Below are 16,181 nucleotides of genomic sequence, written 5' to 3'. Positions count from 1 at the left end.
AATGGCCATGGCAGAAGCTTCATTTTGTGCTCAGTGAGCCATTTTTGTGTTGATTTTGATGTTTGTTTTGGATCTGGATAGAAGATCCTACAATTATAAGATTTCTAGCAGAAGCGGTCAGGTTGATTTTTTTATTTTTTAGTATTTGATATAATCCATGATGCTACGTGTCTGAACAAGAAGTCCGGGACCTCGGGCAGAAAAACAGGTCTTGATTTTTTTTTTTTTTAGTATTTGATATAATCCATGATGCCACGTATCTGAACAAGAAGTCCGGGACCTCGGGCAGAAAAACAGGTCAAAAATTTCACAGATCCAGCAGTATATTTTGGCATGGGGTAATTTTTAAATCTGTGTGCACCAAACCCATCTGTTTAGTTTCATCCAGTCCTGTTTGAAGTTCCAGTCGTGTCTGACAACTGAATATGCTGAAGAGTTTGTTTCTGGATGAGTGAGGATTTTTCTTAAAATCCTCTCAAATAACATGCGGTGAGGTAGGGGCTGTTTGATCGTTTTTAGGTTTTCTGACCCCAAGACTCAAATAATCTCTACGATTCTCCATCTGTGATCCTTGGAGAGTCTTTGGCCACTCAAACTCTCCTCCTCGCTGTGCATTAGGACTGCATAGACACGCGTCCTCTTCCAGGCAGATTCGTAACATCTTTAGTTGATTGGAACTTCTTAATTAATGCCCTGATGGTGGAAATGGGGATTGTTCCATGTTCATTGAAGCTCAACAATCTTTTGCTGAACATCAGAACTATATTCTTTAGTTTTAAAGTTGTGATGGATGATTAAGGGAATTTGGCCTTTGTGTTTCCTCATATTTATACTTCTGTGAAACAAGAAGTCATAGCTAGACAATGTCATGGTCCTAGTCACCTTGGTGTGCTTAAAATAAAATAAAAAACACGAGCAAATATGAATGGGAATATACTTCAGAGAAATTTTACTAGGGGTGCCAATAATTGTGGCCATTGTGTTTTGGAGAAAAATATTTATTTCATAATGTGATTTCTCCCTCTTTCAATTGTTTTACTTCAATGAAAGGTTCGATTTTTAATGCAAGATCAAAAGAATAAACAATGGAGATTTATTTTTACAGCCATCTTTGATCATTTTTACCAAGTGTGCTAATAATTCTGATATATATGTGTGTGTGTGTGTGTGTGTGTGTGTGTGTGTGTGTGTGTGTGTGTGTGTGTGTGTGTGTGTGTGTTTGAATCAAATTTTATAAAATTATATCCTTTTATAAAAAAATTTCCCATTACCATAACTACATATAATTATTCATGTGTGTATGTGATATATTGTTATACACATTTGTATTTGCATTTGTTATATGTACCTGAAGCAAATCTCATATTTGTCAAGTAATGCCATCACCCTACTGAGAGGTTTGTTTAGTAATAATGAATGGAAAAGGCTGAAAATGGCGGCATTGCCATGGCATGCCTGATTCATCAGTGAAAAAAATAGATAGATTGAAGAAAAAAATTCTCATTAAATCCTGACTCGTACAAACTTTCATCCCAAATTTCATGCTCTAGATTTTGGGAGACTACAGCTAGTATGCAATTAGTGGCGAACCCATGCAGCTTCAAACATCTAAGCCTTGGTTTAACTTGGTGTCTAATGTCAGTTCATTGATAAACGTACAGAGGATTAGAAGATCAGTGCGAGCAAGCTGCAGTCTGTTCTTACCATTGATGATGCTTGGGGAAAGCAGAGTGGAGTCACGATCAACCAGTCTGCAGGCTCCTTCCTCCACCGCCTCGGGAAGCACCTGTGGAGCCTGAGCCTCCAGAGACTTCACAATATCTGCCCGGTCAATGTTCCTCAAAGCTCCATAAAGGTTCTCCACTGAAGATATGATGATGGAAGAAGTGTTATAGTAGCATATAGAGACAGGAAAAAAAATAAATTCTGTAAAGAAAATAATTCTGTGTACGTTATAGTTCTGTGCTTTTAATTTAATTTTTAAATGAACATTTCAGTTCATATTTAGTTCATTTCAGCAGTACCTTTCATAGTTGCAGTTACATTTTCTGCTTCTGGCTATGAAAACTTTTCTTTATGGCAACAGTTTTTGCTTAGTTTATAATAATAATACTGATGTATCCACCTTATTTTTAATGTAAGAGCAGGTGTGACCATTTGTAACTCGAATGTGCAAGGCTTCTGGTCTCATCCGCTTCCAGTTAGTCAAACCAAAATGTATTCAGACACCTTCAACATTTTCTCACATTATCACAGTTTATTCGCTATAGTTTAGAAAATTATAATAAAATATGACAAGAACTCAAGAGTTGAACTGTGTCAGAACAAATTAATCTTGATAATGTCAGATAACTTTGATAGAAAGGTATGTCATTGATTACCATCAACCAATCAGCTGTTAAATTTAAGTACAAAATTAGATAATACCAATTTAGGTCGACCAATGTCCAAGCAATGCTTCATTTTGTTCAGTCTGTGGTGTAAAAGGTCGCATTAGCATTAAAAGAAAAAAACTTAAGCAAAACATGGTCAGGTCAAAGTGTCTGAATAAATTTGGTCCCAATTTTTTATCAATTTTACTGGTAGTCCACTGTATGAAGAATTTGTGGGTATAATATTTCATTGTTTACTTTATTTTGCTATCCTCGCTTACATAAATTAACTATAATGTCCTGCACCCACTAGTAAAAAATTATATCTGATGTCTGAATAATTTTTGGTTTGAAAATTGCTGCTTGATATTGCAAACTGTTATTTGTCATTATATTATTTTCATTTATTATCGTAATCATAAACACGCTGGTAAGTAGAGCAAATAGTTTTACTACACTTTGTTATTCTTCTGGTTACTTCCCCATGGAAGCTAATGAATCGCACGTTCACAGAAAATGACAGAGCAAAATAAGGTGGATAAAGCCATAAAGTGGTAGAGCGTTTATTATGGATCCTCACTCTTGGCCTTCTTGCCCTCTCGGCTAACCCACAGATTAAGCAGAGCTAAACTCTGGTCCAGGAGAGAGTTGGGATTCTCCACTCGCATCCGGTTAATGTCATCCACACTGAACTGTAGTTCCCTCGCCAGCTCTACAACGAAAACAGACAAAAGCACTTATAGAATGTGAGTTACGGGGAAAAAGACTGAGAGGTAATGAAAAGAGATACAAGAGGCAAAGCTCTTACCGGTCCAGCTCAGTCCCAGCTGTTCTGCTATTACTGTGATCTTTAGCTCGGCTCTCTCCATGGCATTTACAGTGGCTGAATCAAAGACAAAATATACCAGTTTTCACAAACAGCCCGGTGATGAAACACTTTAATAACATACCCAGCTAGTGGACAAAATACTGTATAGTTCACTGTGGCTTTTACTGAAAAACCCAGGAGAACAAACACTACAATACAATTCACATACTGTCATATATAAATAACTGTTCAAAAGTTTGGGGTCAGTAAAATTGTTTTAATGTTTCCGATAAAAGTATCTTATGCTCACCACGGCTGAATTTATTTTTTAATAAAAAATACAGTAAAAAATAAATTTACAATTGAAATAACTGATTTCTATTTTAATATATTTTAAAATGTAATTTATCCCTGTGATGGAAAAGCTGAATTTTCAGCATAATTATTCGTCTTCAGTGTCACATGATCCTTCAGAAATCATTCTTATATGCCGATTTGGTGTTAAAAAAAGATTCTGTATTATTATCAATGTTGAAAAAGTAGTGCTACTTTGAAACTGTGATACATTTTTTCAGGATTCTTTGAAGAACAGAAAGTAAAAAAACAAACAATTGAATATGTTTTTTATTTAAAAAAGGTATTAACTTCTTTTACTGAAAAGGTATTAACTTCTTTTACTGAAAAGGTATTAACTTCTTTTACTTCTTTATTAACTTCTAATACTTGGGGTTTATATATATATATATATATATATATATATATATATATATATATATATATATATATATATATATATATATATATATATATATATATATATATATATATATATATATATATATATATATATGTTGATATGTATGTGTGTATATATATATATATATATATATATATATATATATATATATATATATATATATATATATATATATATATATATATAAATAATGAACATGTTCAGTAAAGATCTTGTCAATAAAGACAAGAAAAACAGGAATGTAATGAAAACAGCCTCTTATTGAAAGGCATCCATAATTTTTATTGAGAACTGTATATGAAATCAGTGGTATATGGTAAAACAGCCCATGGTAAAAATGCCCAGATCCAGTAAAATGACCAATATTAGTTATAACTGATGACTTAAACTATAACGTTGATCGTTACTTACCAAGAACTGGTCAAAATCTGCACCCTACATACTTTAGTTGGCTTCATCCGCTTCGAGAACAATGAAGATGTGATGCGTTTTGGATGGCAAAGCCGCCTTGAACCTCCCGGGCCCCCTCTATAATCACTCCTCCACCTTCTACACCTCTATTCAGGCAGCTTTTAACAGTCCTTTCCCTTTAAAGCTCATTGTCAAAGCTGGAGTTTGCCATGCTAACAGTATTTACTATAGAATCAAACCAGTACCATGCGCTTCATTATTGCTCATTCGCTCAATAAATATAAGGGCCACCTGTTTCTCTGAATTGTTTGTGTTAGCTGTGGCCCCTGTGAGTGCAATCCCAGCATCACCCTCATAAAAGAGGGCAGTGCTCAGCATCCAATGCCCAGTCACAGCCATGCATGAGAGATTGGGCAGGTATAGAAGCAAGGATATGGGCACAGCATTCAGAAGCCACCCTCCTCCACAGCTGAGGGGAAGGGCAGCATGGTGCCGCTATATCTTACCCAGGCCAGACTCGTTCAGGGTGCTGTACCTCTCCCTCAGGGCGAGAGGGGTCAACGTTCTCCGCCGCTCATCGCTACCCACCACCTAAGAGAAAAAAATGTAGTATACACAGTGCTGCAGCAGTTTTGTCTTTCATACGGTATTTTTTGGAGCATGTCGCTACATACACATCAAGGTGCTCATGTATAAAAATAGCTTGAAGGTGTTGTAACACACAGAAAGAGAATCTGAAGACAATATTACATCTGAAACACCAACTCCTTTTATTTACTTTTTTGAGCATTTTATATAAAGATATTGTGCATCAATCTTTTTTCCATTTTACTTTTGCTCTCTTAGTTTTTTCCTGCATTTTTTTCATAAATAAAGTGTAGTCACAGAAACACATTGAGGACAGAGGGACTGAGAAGAAGCCAAACAAAAAAACTTCATCACCCATATGAGTCCCAAGGCTCAAAGAATTAGAAGCACATGCGCTGACTGCTGTGGCATGGCCCCGACTTCTCATTCAATTTGAATCCATTTAAGTAGATTTTAATCAGTTTAACGTTAATGACTATTAATGTAGCCTTAACAATATACCATTAAGAAATATCTTGATATCTCTCTAGATATATCCTAAATGTCATGTGACCTGAAGAACATCAATTTCTTTAATCATGTAATTTAATTGAACCCTAGATGGTCTAGACAACTCATATAGTAACTCCATTATGAGCTGGTGATTAGTTAAAAAGAATAATAATAATAATTCTGAGTCATTTGAATTTGGAAGGTCATAATAATTACAATTTAGACAGGATTAGCTTTCCAAACATTTAAAAATATACAAATATTTTAAACAAAATTGACAGATTCTTAAATAACGTTGATTTATAAATAAAATATATATTTTAAAATAATATGTATTTTATTGATATATATTACATTTCATTTATTTAGTTAGCTATATTTGAATTAAAGTATTTTATTTCAATCTTGTTTTAATGTTGGATGTGATTCCAGCAGGTAGTCCTTGAAGCAACTGCTATTAACCAAGAAAGTAGATTTAAATTCATATTGAATAGCGAAATATCAGCAATTCACACAGACATTCCCATTCACATGGAGTAGGGTTTTCTGGCTGCCCAAGTTAGTCCAAAAATCTGTATGTAATTTGCTCTGAAAATTTTAACTGAGGTTGAGTGACAAAAACACAGCTGTGATCAATTTGTTTCTGTGAAACACAAAAAAACGTCTTGCCAGAATAGAATTCATGAGATCATGTGCAGGTGTAAGTGATAACAGAGGAAATGAACAGTGACAACACCTTGACACAGGGAGGCATGGTGATGTTGAGGTTGCACAGCACATGCTGCGTGTCCTCGTACTTGGTTGACTTGCGCAGGAAGGACAGGAACCCGGTGGCTTCCTTATTGCCGTCTCTCACCTGATGAGCCAGGGGAAATGAAGAGGGAGGGAGGAACAGATGGAGAGAGAACATGATAAAAGAGGGGTGAAAATGAGGCGAGGGTCAAATAAGAACAAAAGAGAGGGGGAAGAGGAATAAAGGGAGTGAAAGAGGAAAGAGAGAAAGAGAGAGGTAGAGAAATAGAGAGATTAAAGAGTGTTAGACAGAGCAGCTGCCCGGCTGTGACTCATACAGGTTGACGGGAGGTGGGGAAGGGGATGGAGGCAGTCCACAGGCAGGCGAGAGACAGAGAGATTTACCTTTACTTTTACCTGGCCGTCTGTGAGATCAGACAGTAAGAGTGTGACCGTGAGAGAGAGAGAGAGAGACAGTGAGACAGACATACAGACAGGCAGGCAGGCAGGCTAGAAGGTGAAAGAGTTAAGGGCATGCTCACGAGACTAATACAACAGTTACGAGGTGAACCACTACGCCACAGAGCCAAAAATACAACACAGAGCAGCTTGTCTGTGGCTGACCAATCACAGAAAGAGGTGCAGAGTGTAAGCCACAATGACACACCAAAATGAAGGGAGGGAGACAAGTGGAGAGAGAAAGACAGCACTGAGGAAAATCAGAGACGCTGAAGACAAGGGCTGCACGATTTGGACCAAAAATATTGACAAATATTGCGATTCCTGCTGCGATATGATACAGATTTAACATCTTATACTGCTCACCTAAAGAACCAAATAGCATAACATTACATGGAAACAGCAGCTAAATGATGCCTTTTGGTTCCAAATCATGCTCTACTGCCAGTAAAAAGTGTTAGTATTTAAGGGTGTTCACACTTGAGTTCTCTTAAAAAGAAAGTGATCCTAAAGTGAAATTATAAAATAAAGTGAAGTTTATAATAAAGTGAAGTTATAAAAAAAAAAAAGAAAAGAAAAATGTACAAAAAGTTATTTTTGCATTCACACTGGAAGTGGACTTGAAAGAGGATACACATATCTTTATATATTTTGTCCACTTTATCTCTTTTTTCCACTTTTCACTCACACGAAAAAAAAAAAAAAATCCACACCACTTCAACATAGGTATTATTCTAATAATAATTAATATTAATAATTTAATTTTAAAGAGTATTATTTATAAATTTTTTCCATGCCATTGACAGAATTTTCCATCATTTATGATACAACGCTTCCCATCATTGACAGAAATTTCACTGTTATACGGTAGGGGGTGCTATTATGCATCTTCTGAAAGAGTACTGAATCGCTGGATAAAAACACAGACAAAACAATGGCAGAAACAAGCGATAGTCTTTGGGGAAAAAAAAATATTTTCTCAGCTTTTTGTTGAAAAAGTTGCTTTTTTTATGAACCCTACCCACATTCAAGTGTTGCTAAAAGGAGGGGGGCCATGACATTTTTGCGAAAATGATCAAAAACGTTGGTGGTGGCTGGAAACTTTATAAAAATTTAAAAATGAGAAAAACACTGGCGGGGAAAGAGTTAATGTTACCTAGAATATTAGAATAACAAATGATTATAAATAGTATAACGACATAATAAATAATAATTTGATATTAGAATATTATTTATTAATATTAACTAGAATATTAAAATAATATAATATAGTATAAAATAGCATTACATTTGTAATATTCCTGTTATAATTTCTAGCTGTGACCCAGTGTCACATTATTAGATTTTAGATTAGATTAGATTTCTAATAACTTGTATAGTAGCAAAATTGCATTCATGTAAAAATATAGTGAACAAGAAGCACTTTGCATTCACAATGGACGCTATAAGGAAAGTGCGGTGCAAACTTAAATTGAACGCTCTGGGGTCACACTTGGACATATTACAATTTTGATTTTATTTCGAATACCTGTGCAGCCCTACTGAAGACATTAGGGAGTACATAAAATTGACAAGATGATCAGACAAAGTGATGCTACAATGCTAACACACACACAAATACTCACACACAGGATGACACTCAATGACGTAAATATGTGTAGGTTGACTGAATAAAATTAAATTACTGAAACAAGGGAACTCGACATGAACTTCTATAACTCCTATATTTCCTAAGAAACACTCATGGATAGAAATGGATAGGGGAAGACAGATGTACAGACCTTTACAGAGACAGGCAGCCGGTTGTCTCTGAAGGCCAGGAAACTGAAGCTACGAGGCTGCTGGGTGGCTTTCCTCACAGGCACCAAGTTTCCAGAACATTCTAAGTGCAGCGGCATCCCCTCCATCACCTGTGGGAGGTAAAGGAAGGAGAAACACAAGGAGAGCAGTGAGTCAGAATGAGTCAGAGACTTAGCATTAATATAGTGAGTCGACTTTATGGTGTACACACACATATATGCACGTGCACACAGTTGCATCATAAACTTAAAAATGACATCTAAACTGCATTGTAAGAACAGAATTCTAGAAACTAAAACTTTGAAACAATACAAATGATACAAACACACACATCATGCACAGCAAAATGCACATCAAACACGTACAGAATGATATATGAAAATAAAATTGATCCTACTTATTTTTCTGATTTTTTTGTTGTTGTGTACATCAGAAAAATATATATGACATATACATATGCTTTTATGTCAGCTAACCTCAATGTCCCTGCTGCGGGCCACCTCGGAGAAGTTCTCGTGCAACTCAAGGGTTTTGTCTATTTTGTCATCAGTCATGCAGTAACAGCGCAGGCGGCCCTCTCTGGCATCGTTCATCTTAGCAAATACAACAAATTTGGCCATGTATGGAACTGACATCAGCTCACGGTACAGCAGGTTGGCGAAGGTCACGGCCTCTGCCGTTCGTGGACAGTCCGCCAGCCAGAACCTGCAGTGAAACAGAGGACAGACACAAGTACAATAGAGGGGAAAAACAAACACAAGAGACAATGTTTACCCGTAAATGGGCTGCAATGACGGATGCCAGGAATCTGAGGGGGAATTCACCAAGAATGAAAGTTGATGTTGATAGCATTGTTTACTTGTACACACTGTCTGCGTTGTGGCAAACGCTTCATAATTTAATGAATTAATCCTGCAATTATCATTAGAAAGTGCATACAAACAACAAAAACAGAACAATAAAATAAAATGTACTACCTACTTTTCAGAGATGGTAAAAGCACAGTGTTAATTGTGCCATGAACATAGTACTGAGGCTTTTGAATATAGCACAATTTATGAAATGAGGCATGAAAAGAATGACTTTATATTATTCGACTTTATAATATTTATGGTACAGCGTTATGTTAAAACATTTAGTGACTGATTTAAACAGATTTTAGGTGTTTAATAAATGAGATGCATGTTTTTGTGCTGAAATACAACGCACAATATAGTGCAACTGTTTAGTAAATTCGCCCCTAGGTGCTCTATTCTTGAATTCTTTTGTGTCTCACCTTGCGGACACATTGGTGGTGAAGTTGGCACAGCTATGGGAATACATGAGCTTGGTAGTGCCAGTGATGTCTTCCCACTGAGCGGGAGCGGTGCCACCTGCAGAAGGTTTACAGCTTTTTATAAAATACGTTTTTTTTTCAACCAACACCATCTGGAATGAACTTGCTGAATCTATCTTTATCCCAGTGTCCCTCTCCAGGCAGGACACCAGTCTGTTTCAGCCTTTTCCAAGCAGCTTGGCAGGACAGCTACATCAAATCTGGCTGAGGCTGGAAAAGACTGGCGTTCAAGACAATCTTCCTTTCTCCATAACACAAATGTCAATTTCAGACAATGTTTCTTTGAAATAGATCAGAACTGGACCGTACCAATAACACTGCAGAGGAGGCGGAGGCTAGTAGTGTCTCCTTCGCCGGCATCGCGTGCACTCTCCCTCCAAGATGGAGGTAAAGGTATACGCAGACCAATTGGTCGGTGGAATTTGCGCCGACGAGGCTCTACTGTCACAACGGGACTGAATGTGGCCTGGTTTCCTAATTGCCGAGTCAGCAGCTCATCAGGGATTGGCTGGGCCTGGGTGGAGACAGGAGGAGAAGAAACAAGACACAAAGATTTAAAAATCAGTTATTACTGAGATCATTTTCAGTCATTCTCCTCTGAATTTATGCACCAACCTTAAGACTATTATATTATCATCTTATTTTTTGACAAAATGTACTGCATTTTAGATAAGCATTTTCCCCTACAATATATTGTCAGCTTCATTATCGAAGATAAAAAAAATTAAGTTGCACTCATCATCAAGTTCGGTTTAAATGGGCATGACGCTTCTGGTTCTTATCATATATTTTTTATGAAATCTAATGTGTGATGATATTTTTTTTCACTTTCAATCTCTCTCTACATTCTGAAAGCTCACCTGTAGGCCAAGTCGGACCCTCTTAGTGACCGCCGTGTCTGGGAAAATGGCCTGGACCTGGGGCACCAGCTTACTTGCCAGCTGACCTCCCTCTGGGCCAATAAGATCGCTCTCCTGTTGGACACGTGACACCACAGCAAAGTAAAGAGGGAAGTCTGTGGATATTATACGTCGGATTCTTTTCTTCTCCAGCTCCTCGTGACTTTCCAGATCTGATGAAGGCACCCAGAGAAAACAAGGTCAGTCTTATTCTGGGGGCAATGTAAAGTGATATGCTATGTGTCTGTTAGTACCTCCTGCAACATAATTGAAAGAGCAAATAAAACTCTTTACTCTTTGGGCTTATGGGAATTCCTCTAAGTGAAACATAAGACCTACCTTCATCCATTCCATTGAGGATGGTCTCCAGAACATCATCGCCATAGCGATTCCGATGCTCTTTCCACACGGACCCATTCTCACTTCGCAGAACCACTAGTTCCCGATCACCTCGGCTCAAGGACGCAAAATGAGGGATCTCCACTATCACTGGCCTGAAGGGAATGACGGGAAGGTGCAATAGCATTAGTTGAACATACCTTTGTTTGACAACAAGATTCTGAGTGAATACAATAAGAATGGTTCATTCAGAATGAAGAATGGACTTTATCCATTAGCTACGTCTGATACATTTGCCTTGTCAAATCCGGATGGTTTTAAAATGCTCTCTCCACACAAACGTTGCTCGTCCTAGTGCTAGCTTTGCTAGTCCTACTAAAAGCATCCTTAATGGAATTGTTAAGGAACTGAAATATCACAACCAGAATCACAAGCAATTGCCATCCTTATTGCACACGCACACTTACCCTAGAAACTGCATACTGGAAGGCCCTAGAGAGATAATACGAGATGCAAGTCCCTCTCCCTCTACTAGAGGAGGTGGGGTGGTCAGTTTCTGTGGTTTGACCAGACGGCAGGTGATACGTGTGGGGGCGGCACAGGTGCGTGGCGGGATGATCACACGCAGACCATTATGCCTGCTGCCCCGCATGGACCCGCCTCTCGCATCCACCATGAAGCTGACCAGAAACCTGTCAAACAATCAGCCGGTGAGCAAATCAGGCACAAAGAATTTTCAAAGCAGCCGGAATCTCCAGTATAAAGCTAAAACCTCTTCAAAAGAACCTAATCCTAGACACAAGATGACAGTGAAGACAGGTATAAAAATAAGCATTTATGACCAACAGATAAATACGGAGATAAAAGCGGTGAGAAGTGTTCGTAACATCCGTTTACTGGATTTGTTTTTAGCTGAATGTGAATTATGTGCACTGACCCAGTGTGGATGGGGCTGGCCACTGGGCTAACGTTGTCTGAGGTCTCTGTGGCTGGACTACTGGGGATTAGAGAGTCCTCGTCATACTCCTTTGGCAAAGGGACAGGTGTGTGCTGCAGACACACAGGAGTAGCACAGACCACACAGACACAAAGACACACACAAACAGAGATACAATGATAGCTTTATGAGAATAAAAGAGAGAAAAGGTCAACTCGGAAAACCAGGTCATACCAGCTAGTCAAGTTTAGAAACAGGGTTAACTAACTCAAACTTCTTTCAGCTTAGCCAAGCTGGTCTACCAGTCTTAACCAGCTTAAAAAAAGAGGTCTACCAGGTTAAACCAGTGATTCTCAACCAGGGCCTCAGCAAACTTTCAAGGGGGCCTCAAAATGACTTAAAGGGGTCATGATAAATCAAATTTGCCTTGATATTTTGACATATAAGAGGTCTTTGTACAATTAAAACATCCTGCTAGTTTCATAGCTCATTTGCTCATCTCGTTTGGATATTGTTGGATTTGTGACGTCACATGGTCAAATACATTTGCATATGGCTTAAATTGACTAATAATAATATGTAGACATATGGCTTATATGGACTAACTAATAGTTATACATCATAACACCATAGGCCCCGCCCACTGGCATTCAGTCGCTTAACGGCTGACATTGACCTACATTGCGTCAAAAGCATTCAGTTTCTGACATACTCCGACAACAAGACAAATGGAAGAGTGGAAGAACGTTTGCTTTGACGCGTCCAGTTTAGACAGCTAATTTACATCTCTGTACAGATTTCAGAAGGATCCCAGCATCGGAAACAAGCGGATGGTTTATTTTAATATGGTCCCGGATTGCGTCGGAGGATTATGCTTGTTCGGAGCATTTTGTTTTGTCAACGAGGCATAATTGAAGCAGCCAACTGTATTAGATCTCATAGCAGTAAGTAAACTATTTCATAACACTTTATCTGTAAATGATGGTTATTCGGAATGTTTCCAAAACACCCACGTGCAATAGCAAGGGGGCGTTGATACTGTTTCCTATGCAATGACGTTAGCCAATCATAACAGTGACCATTTACTAACACGCCTTAAAGGAAACGGATCGTTTCAGACAGAATCAGTGCCAATAGATTGAAAACCAAGTTGAGGGCTAAGGGGGCCTTCAAATATTATTGTGGACAATGGGGGTCCTTGGAGTCAAAAAGATTGAGAACTGCTGGCTTAGACCATCAAATGAAAATCTTTGACCATTTAGATAACACCAGACCAAGGAACATTTCTTATTTCAGCACATGAAGCAGAAAAGTACAATACCTGGTCCAACATGACAGTTTCAGGTGACACACATGGAATTCTGGGAATTGCGGGTGAGTAAGGTCTGGAGAGAATGAAGGAGATAGTTGCAATCTGACTCTAGTACTTTATTTTTAAGTCAAATCAATTCTGTTCTAGCATCTAAGCCAAACAACAAAATTGTTGCATTGTGCTCCTGTGACCTACGTTGTGCCCATCCCGCTCTCAAAATCTCTCAGGGTTTTCTTGGGGGACAGAAAATCATCATCCTGGTCTTTTAGGTCATCCAGCTTCAAATAGCGAGCCCCATCCATCCCGAGAAGTTCATCACCTACATACAGCACAAAATATGTCACAGACACCGATGTAGGAGGTTTGCAGGAAAAAAGGACGATTAAGAGAAAGGAAGGAAAGCTCAGACGTAATTTCAGCATTCACAATCCACCATCATTCCCGGTCGAGCACAAACAAGAACCTTCACTCATTCACCAAGTCCAAGCAATGAAGTCATACAGACAGAGCCAATGGAAAACATGAAGCAATCAAGAAATTCGGTTACTGAAGTGGGCATGCCCGGTAGTGCAGAGAAGATCACACTTAATCTGCATGGGAGAGATTGTTTGATGTTATTGTAGGGGCTTAATCACAGGTGTTCAGAGACGCGTAAAACAGTCACTTTGTCAGTTCATTTTGGAGCCCTCTGCTGAGTCAAATAATCATCATCAATTAGTAAAATTATCCACTCCCAGTGTGACTCCCATAGTGTTTGGATAAAGAGAACCTATAGGCGTTTCTTCAACTACGGGCACTATGGGTCCCAGCGGTTGATTTTCATAGAAACAAACACATTTCAACATTTTTTCATGTCTTCATTATTTATTTTTGATAGTTTTCCAATACCTTTTATGTATAACTTGTATAGTTTTACCCATTTTTCCTATATATATATATATATATATATATATATATATATATATATATATATATATATATATATATATATATATATATATATATATATATATATATATATATATATATAATAATTTAATATTATTGAATAATTTAATTTAATATATACATTTAAATACATTAAATAATCTAAATTAATATATAATATAATATATGATGGAAATTGACAAAAAATGCCTGTATATCCACTTTTGGACATTGCTAGAGGACAAATAAAAGTATGTTTTAAGTGTGTTTATTTATTGCACAAGGCCAAAAGTACCCATAGTTGAAGAAAAACCCTGGCACAAACAGCATGTTGAGAACACAAAGTCATTTCAGATGCAGTCCTGTTAATGATGGATCCACAAACACGTTACTGTCAGTAAAGGAAAAGAAACATCATGACCACACGATAATGAGAGGCCGACGCCGTAGTAACACAAAGTGACATGTTAAAATAGAGAGCAGTTAGAGAGGCTTGAGAGTCAGAGACAAGATGAGAGCGCTTGAAATGGAGGCACACGTTTCACGAACCACTGAGTACCGGACAACCAAGCCAGAAAGTGGGAGACGCTCCTACCTAATGTTAGCTGAGCAACTCCTACAGCAGGAAGGAAGAAGGAACATTTCAGACTGGCGATGCTACCGTAGGTTTACAGTAGGTTTAGAATATCATGAAATACTTGCTTTTGCTTTTTCAATCCATTAAAGTCCTAAATAAATGGAAATTTATCAATCATCTCTCAGAATAAACAAACACACATAATGATTAGAGCCAATCAAGCTTAAGGGGATAGATCAATGAAAGATGGAAGTTCTGTCATCTTTAGTTTTAATCATTCTTTCCAAACTTTCTTTCTTCTGTATCGTTAATACACATAGGCAAATGTTCAGCAGAATGTCCAGGCTGTTCTTTTCCTTACAATATAATTGGATAGAGACCAATGGCTGTCAAAAAGCATCAAAAAGCACCACAAAAGCACCATAAAAGTGATCCATTTGAATCAGAGCATGTGAGCGGAGCTCTGTTCTGTTCGCTCAGTCCGCTCAAGGTCAGAATGCTCTTTGTGATATGCTGGTTCAAGAACATGTGAAATGAGCAATAGGTCTAAGGTTATGGAGTTCAGATATTTTTTTAATGAAATTGCTAACATTATACAGAGCCCTAAATGCACAGAAAACAAAGTTAAAGGGATAGTTCACCCAAAAATGAAAATTAGCGCCGATGATGTCGGATGTAGCGTAAGCGTGTTGAACTGCGTGAGGCGTTACACTTTCTTCGTAAGTTGAATACGGAAGGCGATCTGCCGGACGCTAGATATTTTACTTTATAAAGTTTTAAATATGGATATTTTTCTTCAGAGGGCCTTTATTAAATCCCCGGAGCCGTGTGGATTAAGTTTATAATGGATGGATGCACTTTTTTTGTGCTTCAAATTTTACAATGGCTCCCATTCCCAGCCATTGTAAGCTTGGATTAGCCAGGACATTTTTTTTATATAACTCTGGTTGTATTCGTCTGAAAGAAGGATGTCATATACACCTAGGATGGCTTGAAGGTGAGTAAATGATGGGATAATTTTAATTTTTGGGTGAACTATTCCTTTAAGAACGAAGAAGGAGAAGAAATTGAAAGCGTGTGAGAAGTTTGCAAAGATTGATTTTGTGATATACTAACAGCAAAATTCTTTATTGTTTTTTGCTTATGGATAAAAAGAAGAATGAAATACCTTTGCAGCTATATACTGTTAAAGCTACACTGTGTAACTTTTTTAGTTTATTCTTAGCTAAAAACACTTAGTTCTTTCAAAAATATATGTGCTCATTAATGTATATTTACTTCTTTCAAGTAATAAAGTATTCTCGTAAGTTTATAATATGCCATTGAAAATACATACGGGTGAGGGGTTTGAATGCCGGTCGCCATGTTGCCCCTCAATCTTGAAAGTACATTAGCCAAAGAGGGACATACCCGTAAATTCAAGCTTCGCCTTTCG

At 37.6% G+C, this 16,181-nt stretch overlaps 1 protein-coding gene across 1 annotated transcript in view; it reads right to left on the bottom strand.

Moving 5' to 3' along the window:
• ank1b (ankyrin 1, erythrocytic b) overlaps window positions 1–16,181 on the bottom strand; it is a gene marked incomplete at its 5' end in the record, with an annotated part of 95,545 nt that overhangs the window by 9,758 nt on the left and 69,606 nt on the right. The window contains 16 exons of the mRNA XM_079834940.1: window positions 1,705–1,863; window positions 2,953–3,084; window positions 3,181–3,255; window positions 4,855–4,939; window positions 6,165–6,284; window positions 8,401–8,529; window positions 8,896–9,124; window positions 9,696–9,792; window positions 10,065–10,269; window positions 10,616–10,827; window positions 10,994–11,148; window positions 11,461–11,685; window positions 11,931–12,043; window positions 13,252–13,315; window positions 13,438–13,561; window positions 14,765–14,785. Coding sequence (XP_079691066.1) covers window positions 1,705–1,863; window positions 2,953–3,084; window positions 3,181–3,255; window positions 4,855–4,939; window positions 6,165–6,284; window positions 8,401–8,529; window positions 8,896–9,124; window positions 9,696–9,792; window positions 10,065–10,269; window positions 10,616–10,827; window positions 10,994–11,148; window positions 11,461–11,685; window positions 11,931–12,043; window positions 13,252–13,315; window positions 13,438–13,561; window positions 14,765–14,785 — 2,145 coding nt within the window. The remainder of the gene's footprint in view (window positions 1–1,704; window positions 1,864–2,952; window positions 3,085–3,180; window positions 3,256–4,854; window positions 4,940–6,164; window positions 6,285–8,400; window positions 8,530–8,895; window positions 9,125–9,695; window positions 9,793–10,064; window positions 10,270–10,615; window positions 10,828–10,993; window positions 11,149–11,460; window positions 11,686–11,930; window positions 12,044–13,251; window positions 13,316–13,437; window positions 13,562–14,764; window positions 14,786–16,181) is intronic.

The sequence above is a fragment of the Gobio gobio genome, assembly GCF_949357685.1.
Source record: "Gobio gobio genome assembly, chromosome: 14".
Lineage (NCBI taxonomy): Eukaryota > Metazoa > Chordata > Actinopteri > Cypriniformes > Gobionidae > Gobio > Gobio gobio.
This window is presented reverse-complemented; position numbering and strand designations above follow the sequence as displayed.